We start from the raw sequence: 15847 nt of genomic DNA on the forward strand, positions 1-15847 counted from the left end.
GCTGCTTTAAAGGGCTATTGTTGGGGCGCCTGGGTGGCTCAGCTGGTTGGGCGACTGCCTTTGGCTCAGGTCATGGTCCCGGAGTCCTGGGATCAAGTCCTGCATCGGGCTCCCTGCTCGGCAGGGAGTCTGCTTCTCCCTCTGACCCTCCCCCCTCTCATGCTCGCTCTCTCTCTCATTCTCTCTCTCAAATAAATAAATAAAATCTTTAAAAAAAATAAAATAAAATAAAGGGCTATTGTTCTTTTGGTGTTTGTTTTTGTGTACTTATATTTAATAGGGTCACTCTGGCCACTGTGTTGAGAAGAGACTGTCAGGAGACAAGAACAGAAGCAGGAAGGCCAGTTAGGGGCATAACGCAGAGAGAGGTGAGGCAGGCTTAGACCAAAAGGGAGCAGCACGGGGTGAAGTGGCTATGTTCTGGATGTTTCAAAGGCAGAGAACTTGAAGATGGACCAAATGTCAGCCTGAGTGGCAGCAAGGAATCAAAGAGGACTCCAAGATTTTGTCCTGCACAAGCTGTCACTCACTGAGATAGATGACTGCAGAAGGCACGGGTTAGTTGAGGAATTTAGATGTTTGCTTTTTATTTTTAGTATTAAGCCTAATAGGTGTTCAAATGAAGGTATGAAATAAACAACTGTACGTAGAAGTGTAGGCAAGAGAGAGCTTTAGGAAGCATTAACTTTAGGTGGTATTTAAAGCCTCGCAACTGGATGAGATCCACTGAGGAGTAAGTGAATGTGGATAAAGAGATCCACAGACTGAGCTCTGGGGTTGGAGAAAGGAGGAGGAGGTACAACTTCCTGAGCTGGGGAGATGGACTGGGGAGGCTGAGAGGTAGCTAGAGTCCTCTGGGCACAGTAAGGAGAGAAGAGAGCTGTGCACACAGCACCAGAGATTCACAAAGGGTCCCCTTCGAGCCCTAACCTGCTGCTCCATGCAGGAATATGTGCAAAAAATCCCCTCTAATTTTTACATCAATCCCCAGCACACACACAAGGTCCAGAAGAATCCCTAATCCTTATCTATTATATATACAATTAAACAAAGAAAACTTCTCAGTGTCTAACATCCAATCAAAAATTACCTTGCATGTAAAATAGGAAAATACCACTCACAACAAGGAGAAAAGCCAATCAATGGAGACTGCCTCAGAAATTCCTCAGATGATAAAATTAGTAGAAAATGACATTAAAACCATTATTACAACGTATTCTCTATGTTCAAGAAGCTAAAGGAGAGAATGAGAGTAAGTACTGAACATGATATATGTATATGCAAATTGAACTTCTAGAAATGAAGTTACAATGTCTGAAAGGAAAATATCATGGATGGGATTAAGAGATTAAATATTGCAGAAAAGATTAGTGAATTTAAAGATATGACAATAGTAATTATCTAAAATAACACACAGGAAGAAAAAAGATTGGCAAAAATTAACAGGGCGTCAGTTAGCTGTGGGGTAAATTCAAGTGGCCTGGTATATGTGTGTTGGAGTCACCAGAGGAGAATAGAGGGAGGGGCAGAAAATATATTTGAAGAAATAATGGCTGAAAAAACAATCCAAATCTGATAAACACTATAAATTCACAGACCAAAGAAGTTTAATGGAACATGAGGACAAGAACCATGAAGAAAACCACACCAAGGCACATCATAGCTGAAATCCATAAACCGGTAATAAAGACAAAATCTTTTAAAAAGGCAGATATTTAAAAAAAACAACAAAACACTGTGTACAAAGGAATGAAGAATGGCCATCAGAACATATAAGCCAGAAAACATTGTGTTAGAAGAAGAAAAAAAACTGCTCACTTAGAAATCTAAACTTAAGAAAAATACCATTTAAAAACAGAAATGAAGCGCCTGGGTGGCTCAGATGGTTAAGCGTCTGCCTTCGGCTCAGGTCATGACCTGGGATTGAGTCCCGCATTGGGCTCCCTGCTCCTTGGGAGCCTGCTTCTCCCTCTGCTTCTCTCTCTCTGTCTGTCTCTGTCTCTGTCTCTCACGAATAAATAAATAAAATATTTAAAAAAAAACAGAAATGAAATAAAGTCTTTTTTAGATATATGAGAGCAGAAAGAATTCATCCCCAGCAGACCTGCCCTTCGAGATCTGCTAAGGGAATTACTTCTAGCAAAAAGGAAATGATACTACATGGAATTTGAATCTACGTAAGGGACGGAGGCATCCTAGACATGGTAAGTATGTGGGTAAATATAAAATACTTGTTTAAATCTATTTAGAAGAGAATTTTCTGGAAAATATGGTATATATATATACATATATATATGGGAATATGGTATATATGTAGGGGAATATTATTCATCCTTGAAAAGGAAGGAATTCTGAGAGGCTACAACACAGATGAACCCTAAGAACATTATGCTAAGGGAAATTAGCCAGTCACAAAAAAGAACAGATACTGTATGAGTCCATTCATATTGAGGTACCTAGAGTTTCAAAATCACAGGCAAAGAAAATAGGATGGTGGTTGCAAGAGCTTGGATGAGGGGGGAGCAGGGATTTGGTGTTTAATGGAGACAGTTGCAGGTTGCAAGATGAAAAGAGTTCTGAAGATGGGTGGTTACACAGCAAAGTGAATGTACTCAATGTCACTGAAATGCACACACAAAGATGGTTGAGATGGTAAATTTCATGTTATGCATATTTTACCACAATTTTATAAAGAGAATTGGCAGTTTAAAACAAAAATAACAAGAGAGTATGTGAGGTGTACCACACATGCAGAAGTAGGACTTCCACAGCATGGTTAATGGGGAGGATGGAGGTAAAGTGTTGTGAGGTTCTGATACTCTACATAAAATGGCATGGCACATACAGGTGGACCATGTGACAAGTTAAAAACCTATACCATAAACCCTAAAACAACCACTAAAATAACCTTACAAGAAGTTATTCCTAACCAGCAACAAAGAAGATAAAATGGAATCATAGAAAATGTCTCTGTCCACTAAAAAGGCCAAAAGTAATGCCATCCCAGTAGCAGCAAGCAGAGGTATACACCTGTACCAAAAATTATCATGTGTATACTTCAAATATGTGCAACTATGTCAATTACACTTCAATGAAGCCGTTTAAAATCAAAGCAGAATAAGCTGTCTGGACAGGTACAAAGTTCTATGGTAGTCATCACATCTTTCCAAATACAACCTCTTCTCTTTTCCTTCTGGGACATAACAATACTGCACTCTCTGTTCTCTTTGAAATCAGGTGTGGGCACGTGACTTGCTTTGGCCCATAAAACATAAACAGAAGTGATTCTACCCACCCTTGATGGGATCATCCTGAGCTGATGCACCATTAGTGTTGGTTTCTTCTCCTGCCCAAGTGATGGTGGGAGTGTGTGTTTCCATGAGATTTGGGTCAGCCTGGGTCTATGAGTGCTCACATGGAGCCAGCATGAGTGGGGCAGGTGGTCTGAGTGAGAGATGAACTTCTTGTGTTAGTCATGAGCATGTTGGGAGATCTTTGTTACTGCAGCTAATTTAGCCCCTCCTGACCAAATATTCCCTAATAACAGATGTGTCCAATTACAGAGGTGGTAGTTTTGGATGACCCTGGAAAGCAAACTGGTCCAGTGGCCTCTGAGGTCTCTTCCAACTGAAGAGTTACATGTCACAGGTGTCACCAGCTTGGGTGTTTAACTGACGTCACCTTTTCAAGCCTCTACCTACCTGGGAAGAACTTGGCTCCTTCATTAAGTAACACCCAGATATTTCTGAGTCCTCGAGGACTCAGACACAGTAGGCTTAATGTTCTTCAACTCTAGCCACCTAGTAAAGTCACCATGCCTCACAGACCGTGACCAGTGCTCTCCACCAAGTCTAGTTCAGCTGAGGATGCCACGTTCTTTCATTCCCAATGCCACTGCTTTCTGGAACATCAAGTTTGTGCTGGATTCTCATTCCGAGGACCAACTGTTCTGGGTCCAACCCTATGCCTAGGAGTCTAAAAGGCCCCTCAGTCATTGTCCATCTGTGTCCCTCTGTGTCCCACCCCATGTGGTCCTCTGCCGGTCCTGGGGAACAGGAACCCTTGTGAGGCTGGCAGCCCCCTGAGGTTCCTAATTTGTCACTAAATGTGAAGCACTGCCGGAGAGCAAGAAGGAAAGTATCAGTAACTTGCAGGACCCACCAACCTAAGGAGGAGTGGGTAGGTTGAGTGGATCTATTTTGGAAGAAATCCTTCTCCCTTCATTTCCTGTAGACAAATCTCCAATGTGCTTAGGCTTATGGAAACCTACTTTTACTCTATCACACACCTCCCCTAAAGAGAAGGGAGTCAATAACTGAAGAAAACACTAATTTTGCAATAAGTTTTCCTTTCACACAATCAACAGCACCTCAGAATCAGAGTGGTCTCTGAGAGTTTTTAGGATAAATTTATTTTCTCTCAAAGATCCAAAGTAACTAGGAGGCAAAGGATCTTTCACATTATTATTCAAAAAATTTAGCTCCTCCAAATCTCAGCTCAAGTATTTCCTTTTCCAGTTGTGATATCTGGCTTTTTATTTGCAAACTAAATGATTTCTTTGGGTAGTTTTTCCAAAACAAAGAGTTTTCCCCGAAGGTCCTCAGAATAGAAAACTGTTCTCAGCTTTGAAATAGCAGCTTAATTTTTATTTCTATCACTCTGTCCAGGTTTCAGAGACCTTGAGGTCCAGTTTCAGTCAATAACCCCAGCAATCACTGTAATGCAGTGACTCCTTTCTTACCCACAGAAGCTTCTGGCAGGAAGAAAACTTAGATCCAAAGAATGAGATCCCTGTCTTTCTTCTGAAATCGTTTGAATCAGATTAGCCTGCTATACTCAGTAGTGTAAATTAAAACTAACACGCAGAAAACCAAATAAGAAAGCAACAAAGTATCTCAGCCATTGAACAAGAAGCATATACAAAATAATTCCAGGAAATTATAGTTCTCACAATATTTCAGCATGGGGCCTTCTCTGTCATTTAGAAGCAAGGATATATTTATTTGCTATTAGGATCAGAAAGAATAAAATGTAAAGCCAAATGGCCGCTGGGGAAGGGGGGAAGGCCTCAGTGAAATCTGATGCCAATTTATGTGGAGGATGGAGCCAAATGGACTAGAAAAAAAAATGTATTTACTAGCATTTCCCCACAGTCCAAGTTACTTAGGAGCTTAGCCAAGGCATATGTTTAGTATTCTACTGTATCTTTTGAATAAAGTTGGGTCTTACGAGATACGATGTGGCCCTGATCTTGCTCAGAGGGAGCAAACTCCCAACCAAAATTCTCTTCCTACTAAATGTTTATCTCTGCATTTCCAGCAGAAGGGGCTTCTGAATTCAGTTTTGTGCCTTAAATCAAAATACCCAGCCAACAACTCCTAACCGTAGTTGAGGATCAGGAGATGCTTCCTGCCCATAAGCTAGATTCCCCTACAGCGGGCTGCAGAGGGGCCAATGTCTACGGTCTTCTGGGGGATTCTCCAGCACCAGCGCACCTTAAGCTTCTGATAGTTTTCTCCAGACACCAGCCCTAGCCCTACGGGAGAGGGCCTGGCAGGTTTGAGTGAAAGCTGTTTCACCGCGGGTAAGCCAGCCTCCTCGCCCACAGGGCTGATGTCTAGCTGGACACCTGGGGCTACTGCCTCCTAGTTACACATTAACCACGTTCCCAGATTGATCGTAAACGTAGTCTTTATGGAAGGAAGTCTTTTCCTGCTTGAGAGCTGCTCAGGACGACGACGAAGTCTTTACTGAGGAGGGCCAATCGGGCAGGACCACCTCTATCCAAGAGCTAGACCCCGCTGTCCCCAACGCTCCGTCACCCCAAACCTACGGAAGGCAGGCCCCTCCCCACCCCTGCAACCCGACCTTAGCCAGCCGCACCCCTCCGTCCGCGCCCCGCCCTCCCCGTGCGCCAGGTCCCTCCCTCGCCTCCCCGCGCCCGGCGCCCCCAGCCCCCGGCCCGGCCTCCCTGCGCCTAGCACCCGCCGCGGGCTGCCTGCGCACGCGCGACCATGGCGGGGGCCGGGCCTCGCGCCCCCCTTCCTCCTCCTCCTCCTCCTCCTCCCCGTCCTCGTCCGGGCCCGGCTGGGGGTGGAGGCCGTGCGCCTGCGCGGAGCCGGCAGTCCGGCAGGGCCGCAGCCGCGGGGTGGCCGGCGGTTGCCGTAGGCACCGCGGCCCCTCCCTCCTCCGGTCCCCTGCCCCACGCCGTTCCCACCGAGACGCGGAGGACGACCCCGACCCTCCCCTCCCGCCGGCCCGGCCCGAACTGCAGCCGGTGACCGGGCGAGAGGCGGTGCCGCTCCCAAGATGTCGCAGACGGCCATGTCCGAAACCTATGGTACGAGGCCGGCCGGGGCCAGGCGCCCGGCGGCGTGCGGGGACCGCGGGGGCCGGGGGGGGGGGCGAGGGGGGCCGGGGGGGGCGCGGGGGCCGCGGGGGGCCGGGGGGGCGCGGGGGCCGGGCTGTGTGTAGTATTTACGTGACCTGCTTTTTCAAGTTTCCTCCGCGCTCCCATCCTTGGGGTTTTCCCTTTCTTAGTCCAATTTCAATAGCTCAGGGTTTGGGAAGCCAGTTTAAGACTTTTCTCTGCGATGTTGTCCCCAGCGAGGGATGTGAAGGACTTAGGGCGACGCCTGCATTTCAGTGTGTTCCCCGAATATTCCAGCTTGACCTTTCCTGGTTTGGAATTCCTTTCTTTGCCCTGGGATTGCAATGAGAAGTAATCGATAGACTAATCCATGCCTTCCTTCGGAGACCTCTCGCCTCATTTATTTCTCTGTTTCTCAGTCTCTCGGGCTTTTAGTCCTTTTGGGGACTAAATGTGCCTTTTTAAAACCATAAACACCCTGGAAGCAGAGCCCTGTCTGTTTAATCTTTGCTTCCCCTAAAACAGCCACCCCTGGAGGGGTCTCCACAAATAAATTTTGAGTAATGGAAAGCCTTCCCAATTCACTTACTGTATTTTTGTTTTGTTTTGTTTTAGCCCTGCGTGGTAAAAATAAATAATATCTTACACGTCTCCTTTGCATCAGGCTTGAGGAGATGTTTACCAGTCTCTAATCAGTTGTTCAGATGTGTGCATTCTCAGATCAAGACTTTGGGAGTTTTACAATCCCAGGGAGAGGTTCAAGTTCAAAAGTATGTACCTGAACTCAGATCACTTGTGCTGGCCTGCTTGCTGTTCGGTCAACAAATAGGCGTGGAATGGCATGATGGAGCCGGCAGGGTACTAGGAGGCGCTGTCCACACTGCAGGCAGCACAACAGGCGTGTTTCTGGTCTCGGAGCATGCAGTCTAGTGGGGGATACAGAGTTAATGCCGTCACGACACTAACGAATGAGTAGCTTAAAACTCCGGGCAGGAGTTCTAAAGGAGTGTGCTCTAGGAAAGGATATTAGAAGGAAACCTGACCAGACTGGGGAGCCGAGGAGGTAGTAACCAGTCAGCGTGGAGGAACAGCGGACGCCCAGGGCCAGACAGCGTCGGAGAGAAATGGAGCTCCGAAATGGGAGCCTAAACAGTGGGACAAGGGTGAGGGGGAGGCAGAGAGGGCCTTTGGAAGGTTTCCACCTTTCTTCTAAGAGGGGTGAGGTCACAGTGCTTTGGCTTCACCTTCAGCCCCTCCTGTGACTTGCGCTTGCCCTGTTCTTGGTGCCACTTGGGGCCTTACATCTATTCCTAGAAGGCTTAGGAAATCCTCCAGGAAGTCGATAGCGTTTTTTTTGTGTTGTCAGGGCTGCACATGGTCCTGTGCATCCATGTGATCTGGTTCTCCCTATAGAGAACCACAGTCAGATTTTGTAAAGAAAATACATTTTCTAGCAATTTTTGGCTGTACTTTATTTTCAAGCTCCTTACCCCACACTTTTTTTTTTCTTTAACCTGGATAAGGAGCATTAGGGAGGGGTGGAAAGTCTAAATAAGAAAACCAAGTGGGGATTATGAATTAGTAAGAAAGGACTGGAAGAGTTTGGGAGATAAAGCTTTTTCATTTGTCTTATATGAAATAACCTTGACAAAATAGCACATATCTCTACTTCACTTTAGACATAGTTAATTGAACTTTTGAGCACCACAGATTAACTGATTCAATAATGATCAAAAGGCTTTAGCCAACAGTATTCTTATGTCATGATACCTCCCAAATATGTTTTTACTTTTTTACTTGCAATTTCATCTTTTCTTCTAATAGAGGTAATTAGAGGAAACTAATGGAATAGAAAATTAGTTTTAGAAACAGCAAATATGGCAGTTGAAATTGCGAACCTAAAATAAGAATCAACCAAAAGTCCTAAGCTGTCACCTTTGTTTATCATTGACCATATTTGCACAGCACTGTTCCCCCCAAAAGTAAAACATTTGCCTCTTAGATAGCTGACAAAGGAATGTGTGCCTAACCTTTAAATTCCTTTGTGCTCGATGGTCATTTTCTCTTCCAGAAAAGGAGGCTCTGTAGCTTGACAGGGGTAGGATGAAAAATAAAGAGCCAGTGCTTACAGAGTACCATTTATGAGCTATATCTACCTGTTTTTTTAGCATATTAAGGCAATATTTCACCTCCCATAGACTGAGTAGTAGTCAACATTTTGCTGCCTTGAAACTGTATAATCACATACTATGTATAATATTGAATACTGTATATAATATTGAATACTGTATATAATATTGAATACTGTATATAATATTGTAATACAAAATTGAAATCGTAGATAGGTTTCAGATTGAAACGCTGGATCTGAATATCTCTGAACGAAACAGTGTTTCCCAAATATTGTCAGATTCACAGCATTCTTAAAGCCTTGGCCAATTAATATGGCTTAGAACCTCCTGAGGAACTCCAGCCATCTAAGACTTCGGAGGTCAGAAATTGGCCCTAAGTAATTCCTGACATCAAGACTTGTGAGACAGAATTAACAAATTGAGTGGGTAGTACCAAGCAATGATGGTCAGAAAGGAGCTAAAAAATATAAGTGGTGCCAAAAGTGCTAGGAAAAATTAAAAAAAGTAAGGACTAAAGCAGTCTACCACCAGGGAAAAATCTAAGATAAATCTCTGCACTTTGGAGTTTATGCTTTCTACAGTGAACACAGTTTGTAAAACAGGAACACAAATGATGAGTCTTGTGCTGATTTTTATTACAAAATAGTCTTAATTTTTTTATTTTGAGTTTTATTTTGAAAGCACAGTATTATAGTATTTACCACATAATTTGGAGAATTATCAAGAGATTTTCTTTTAAAAATATATCACTATTGACTGTTGTGGGTTGAATTGTATCCCGCAAAAGATATGTTCAGGTCCTAACCCCAGGTACCTGTGAATGTGACCTTATTTGGAAATAGGCATAAAATAATCAGGTTAAGGTGAGGTCCTGTTGGATTAGGGTAGGTCCTAATCCAATGACCGGTATTCTTGTAAGATGAGAGAAATTTGGGCATAGACATATGCAGAGAGAATGGGATACAAAGATGCAGGCTGAGATCAGAGTGATAACATCTATAAGCCAAGGATCACCAAGGATGGCTGGCCACCACCAGAAGCTAGGAAGAGGCAAGGAAGGATCCTTTCCTAGAGCGTTCTGGGAAAGCATGGCCCTCCAGACACCTGATTTCAGACTTCCAGCCTCTAGAACTGTTAGACAATAAATTTCTCTAGTTTTAAGCCATCCAGTCTGTGGTATTTTGTTATGGCGGCCCTAAGAAACTAATACCTAGGCTTTGGTAGTTAGAGTATGACTCATGGAGAAATTGGGGCTTAATAGGTGAGGTAGAGTAAGGAGGATATTTTAGGCAAAGGAAATAACATCGCTCAAGTGATGTGTACCAAGAAAGTATAAAATAACTTACTATTAGAGAAATCACCAAGATAGCCATTACCTTAATTTCATAAAAGACAGGGCATGTAAACAAGGTCCACAAAGGAAGCATATAACATCGGGATAAAGGACATTTCTCTAAATTGAATGCATTTATTATGTTTAATGTTTGTATTTTTCTTTTTCTCATTTGCTGAAAATGGGTGAACATTTTAAGAACCAGAGTTTGGGGAACACTACACCAGTGGGTCTCAAACTGATAGGCCCCTGAGTCCTCTGGTGTGTGAACACGCAGGTTCTGACTCAGTAGATGTATGGTGGATGGAGGTTCCACACCTGATCAGCTCCCAGGTCAGGCAGGTGCTGTTGGTCCAGGGCACAGACCTTTGAAAATATTGTTCTTTAGAGAAGCAAAAGTTTGTGATAATTTTTCACAGTCATTCAAACTATAAATCATATCAGTCCTTGCCTGTGAATGTCTTGCTCCTTAAACCTTTATTTCCAGTCATATCATTCACTCAGGCTTAATATCTTATATTCAGCTCTCTACCTAACTATTCCGTTTGGATTGCCTGCAGTATCCTAACACAGTGCGTCCCAAACCCAACTAATTACCCACACCTACTCCCCAACCTTCTATTTGTCCCATGTACCCATTTGCCTAAAAGAAAGTTAAAACCCATTTTTATTTCTTCACCATCCTATCTCCTGGATCCAGTTGGTTTCTGTCTTTTAAACTGACCCCTTAACATAGTTCAAGTTACTGTTTACCCTAGAAGAGGCGAGAGAAGATGAAGTTGGGGCCAGTTTAGTGGATTATAAGGAAGAAGACCCAGCATCCCAAGGTTCTTCACCACAGGGACTTGAGCAGTTGTGCTGGATTTTGCCTCTTCTGGCTGGTAGCCGTGCAGCTGCTGATGAACTGCATCTCTAGCTCACGTGCAGCAACAGAAGCGAACTCCCCGGGCAAGGATGAGCTCGGTGGTTTCTGGCAGGGGTACGTCGGAAGGGGTTTAGGTATAATTTAGTTAGGGACCCAGACTATTGGTAACATATGCCACAGCTTCGTAGGAATATCATAATGACTTAAGTAAATGGTATTTCCAGAGCTTTTTGTGCTCCTTGAAAAATGATTCCGTGTAAGCATAAATGTGAACTTTACTTCTAACAATAATAATGGTAATATCTCTTTGGTTAAGGACCATGTCACCCACATTTTGTGAAAAGTATCTTGCACTTTGGGCCCTTTGTATGGAATTATCCCTAACAGGATTCTTTGGCAAGGGTCAGTACTATACTGGTCACTTTTATCATATATAACCAGGCTAGTGTGTTTATGTTCTTTGCTCTGAATATTTCTTTGGAATGAGAAGAGAGCTGATATTTCTTGAATTTCTTCTTATAAACCATCCTCTAGAGATTGATTAGACTGTTGGAATGGATTTTTTTTCCCATTTCTGAGAACTCCATTAGGACACATGCCAGTGGAAATAGTTTGAGGGAAAACCTTTGAATCCTCTGTGTTCTGTGATGCATGTCTCTGTCCCTGCTTTCTCTGTCAGTATGATCTTGATAATGGACTAAGTTCCGTATGTATGAAGAATAATTTTTTTGCTTCTCCGTAGCTGTGAATATAATAGCTAAAATGACATGCAAGATACTGTTACTTAAAGGAAGGATAAAGTAAGGCAAACGTAAAGAATGGCATACTATAGGGGCGCCTGGGTGGCTCAGATGGTTAAGCGTCTGCCTTCGGCTCAGGTCGTGATCCCAGGGTCCTGGGATCGAGTCCCGCATGAGCCTGCTTCTCCCTCTGCTTCTCTCTCTCTCCCTCTGTCTCTCATGAATGAATAAATAAAATCTTTAAAAAAAAAAAAAAAAAGAATGGCATACTATAACACTGTAACACATGAATCAAATGAGCACTGTATAACTACATATTTTCTTCCTTTGTAATCCCTCTGCAAGCTTTCCAAACCAAAATAAGTTTATGTTGAGAGATTTGACAATAGCAATATATCCCTGATGATGATGGCTGTGATTCCTGGAGAAAGAATGCTTCGTGGCTCGGCCATAGCCAAGGGCATTCCTACCTACTCAGAATGGTAAACCCTTGTATGACAATACTTAGTTATGTCAGTCTTTGGATTCTTTCTATTTCTCTTATGTGCTATGTCTTTGGCCTTTAAGTCTTAAAAGCAGCTAACAATATTTAGATATGGGGTCGGATGCACTATTCATAAAGTGCTAATAAATTATGAATGAGAGGATGTATTTTAGAGGGAGGTTTGTAATTTTTCAGATATGAATTTTTACTCATGTAGAAAAAAATTGGAAACTTTAAAGCGAAGCATCTCTTTCTCCTGTGTTATAATTTAAAATATTATTATATGTTATTATTATACTGTTTCTTTTGTTCATTTGCTTATGCCTGTTATTACAGGAGTCCTCATAAAATAAATACTGCATCTTTGCACTGCCTGTGGGGACTTTGCATATATATTTTTTTTAAGGTTTATTTTTAACTAAATCTCCACACCCAATGTGGGCCTCGAATCCACAACCCTAAGATCAAGAGTCCCATGCTTTACTGACTGAGCCAGCCAGGCGCACCCTGGAGACTTTGCATATCTGTTTTATAATTTGGTCAAATCTCAATGGTGACAAAGAAAATTTTTCTTTCAAGATGAGACCATAAGTTCTTTAAAAGCGAGGGACTGCTGAGGTGACTTTCTGTCCCTGGTGCTGTGAATGGCTCCTAGACACAGCCTCAGGGACTGCTGCTGAAAGCACCTTTAATTTGATTCCATTTGAGAGGTCGTGTTTTTCTTCTCAGGTACAGAATATGAAACAGAAGGCCAGGTTAATAGAAAACCCAACTGTAAGACATAGTTTTCTTTTCTTTTTTTTTTTCTCATTGTTATATGGCTTTTATTATAAAATATTCAAATATTAAAAATTAAAGAGATTAATGAGACCAACACTTAGGTGCTTATCATTTTCTTTTCTTTATGGTAGAAGTCAAACAGTGTTTACATTGTGTGTAATATAAATGCAACTCTAATTAAAACCTCTTCCACAAGGGCGCCTGGGTGGCTCATTTGGTTGAGCACCTGCCTTCAGCTCAGGTCGTGATCTCAGGGTCCTGGGATCGAGCCCCGTGTCGGGCTGCCTGCCCAGTGGGGAGTCTGCTTCTCCGTCTCCCTCTGACCCTCCCTTGGCTCGTTCTCTCTCTCTCTCAAATAAATAAAATCTTAAAAAAAAAAAACCAACCTTCTTCCACAGGCCACCATTGCTTGAACTAAAGAGGTCACACAGGGCGTCTTTTAAGAAATCGATTTCCGGGGCGCCTGGGTGGCTCAGATGGTTAAGCGTCTGCCTTCGGCTTGGGTCATGATCCCAGAGTCCTGGGATCGAGTCCCGCATCGGGCTCCTTGCTCAGCAGGGAGTCTGCTTCTCCCTCTCCCTCTGCCTCTCCGCCTGCTTGTTCTCTCTCTGTCTCTCTTGCAAATGAATGAATAAAATCTTTAAAAAAAAAAAAGAAAGAAAGAAATCGATTTCCCTTCTGAGACTTGGAATCTGGAAGCAGTTCCCAGAGCACGGGAGCAGGGAGCTGTGGAGGTTATTTCCCCCGGCTTTCTGGAGCTGCAGACCTTGAATGCTGCCGCCCAGCTGAATGAACCTAAGGAGAGAACATGTTGATCAGGTGGAAGTTGGTCAACGGTGGAGGTGAACGAGCTTTGAAGGCACGCTTTGGTGTATCCATCAAGCACTTCGGGGGGAGACTCACACCCTGCTCAGTAGCCAGGGGGCTCTTAGGGGCAGACAGAACCCTATTGTGGTGGCAGATGTATCAGCTGATCTGAATCTGTGGTAACTAACCATTCAAATGCCTGGCATTTGGTGGTTACCAGGTAAATAGTGGTTGGATGCACTCCCCTCTAAATCCCTGCTTACTTCTGATTGTAAATTGATTCTAAATAACCAAAAAATAAAAGAATTTTTAAAATTATGCTTAACAAAATTTCTGTTTAATAGATAAGAGGTGATGAGCTCTTTTGGTCATTTTATCAGGTAGAATGCTTCCAACTGCAAGTGGTAGAAAACCCAACTCAAAATGCCATAGATAATATGAAAAAAGGTTTTTTTCAAGTAACTATAGATGAGGAGCTTTCAGGGTTTGCTGATTCAGAAGCTCAGCTGTGTCAGCAAGGACCTAAATGCTTCCCACGTCTCTTCCCTAGCTAGCACTGTTAGCCTCATCCCCCTCAGTCCTAAAATGACTTCTCTACAATCTTGAGTGTGCTTTCTTGTTACATCCATGGACAAAAGGAGTTCTTTCCTGCATTTATGGAGTAGAAGTCCTTCCTCTCCATCTGGTTGGGCCACGCTGGGTCAAGTGCCTGCCCCTGGATGAATTATGTGGCCAGGGTAACACTTCGCACTGTTTAGCTTAAGCCGGTATGTATTTCTAATCCAGTCTCTGGCTCCGAATGACCATAATTGGCATAAAATAACCAAAGCCTGCCTCCAGTTTTGGGGTTACGTTCACCTGTTACTTTGGCTCCTTGGGGGATTAGTTGTTGGGCATCTACTACAACAGCGTCTACCACAGTCTCCAAAAAAAATGTAAGAGACAATTCAGTTTCAGCTGTTTGTGCCAGGTAATGATCTTCCTGAAAAGGAGGGACTTAAACGTTCCTTCACACCCCTCCTCCTCCAGTGAGGGAGTAGTCAGACAAAGCAGCGCCGTAGTAGAGAAAGCATGGGCCTCCATCCACCTTGGCTATACACACACCCATTAGAGTCCCTTGTCTTCTTAGAAAAATTGAAATTTCTCGTCATTTTATAAACATGATATACTTGCCTTTGTTCTTAGTTCTTATTGTCTTTATGAATGTGCTAAAAATACTTGGTGTTCTGAAGACTAACATTCCTCTTCAGAGTCACTGGGACCATGATAATACTTTGGGGGCAAACAGAAGTTCGCTATTTGGTGCCCATTGCTCTTTTTCCACTTTTCATGTATTAGCACCTTGAGTAATTTTGTCATGAATATGTACGTAACATAGGATACTATACCTTTATAAGAATGAAGTCCATATTTTGGATTATCTTTTTATATTCAATTCTGTAGAGACATTTGTAAGTCGAGACATTGGTAAAACTTTATTGGTAAAATTGGTATTAAAGTGTCTTGTTATTATGCAGACAATTTCCTTTAAATGTTTACAACTATAAGAGCATTGTGAGTTAGAGTATTTTCTCTGGTATGTATTATATAATGATAAAGTTATTTTCCCTATTACATTTTCCCAAGAACAGTGTTATTTCTAGCTATTGCATGACTAAACAAGCTTTCTGAATGTGTACTAGTTGAAGATTCTTCTGGTATTAACCTTTTGTTCTGTTTCCATGGTTATACCAGGAAATTTTCCTCATTGAAAAACTCTTGGTGTACCGAGGCTGCATTCTCTTACCTCTAGATAAAGGGTGAAGTTAAAATAGTGTACACAGAGTACTTTGTGCCCCGTGTCTCGGATCCTCATGACAATGTAAGGTAAACACGGGCGCCCACTTATGGGTGAGGAAACTGAGAGGTTCAGTGCTCTGCCTAAAGTCCTGGAGCTGGGAGATAATAGAGCCAGAATTTGGACTCAGATTTGCCTTGCATCACATTCTTAAGGGTAGTCAGGTTTTTACTCTGCTTCTCTGTCTTGTACAAAATTTCCATAAAATCTCGGGTGATGACCCAGAATAAACATTCCCACTGGATGTCATTGCTCTAGTGCATGTTGTAGACAGGCATTGGACATTTACTATGAGTCAAAATCTTTCTCTGAATTCAGCATGAAACTGAATTGGGGGTGGGGAGTAGTGGGCACCAAAGCTTGTACCTCCCAAACTAATGCGGGAGACCTGTAACATTTATAAGGGATGCTTTCACAGATCTATGTGATCTCTGTATATGAATCTATGTAATCTCACAGTCTATGGAACTGCAGTCTATGGAATTGAGAATCTAATCTC

General features: G+C 42.9%; 1 protein-coding gene across 1 annotated transcript in view; it reads left to right on the forward strand.

Moving 5' to 3' along the window:
- Positions 1–6105: 6105 nt before the first annotated feature.
- Positions 6106–15847, forward strand: part of RAB4A (RAB4A, member RAS oncogene family) — a 53472-nt gene continuing 43730 nt past the window's right edge. The window contains exon 1 of the mRNA XM_028104628.2: positions 6106–6340. Within this exon, the coding sequence (XP_027960429.1) occupies positions 6310–6340 (31 nt within the window). The 5' untranslated portion in view covers positions 6106–6309. The remainder of the gene's footprint in view (positions 6341–15847) is intronic.

Source organism: Eumetopias jubatus, unplaced genomic scaffold (assembly GCF_037043125.1).
Source record: "Eumetopias jubatus isolate StellerSeaLion01/CBP00866 unplaced genomic scaffold, mEumJub1_p1.0 scaffold_17, whole genome shotgun sequence".
Classification (NCBI taxonomy): Eukaryota; Metazoa; Chordata; class Mammalia; order Carnivora; family Otariidae; genus Eumetopias; species Eumetopias jubatus.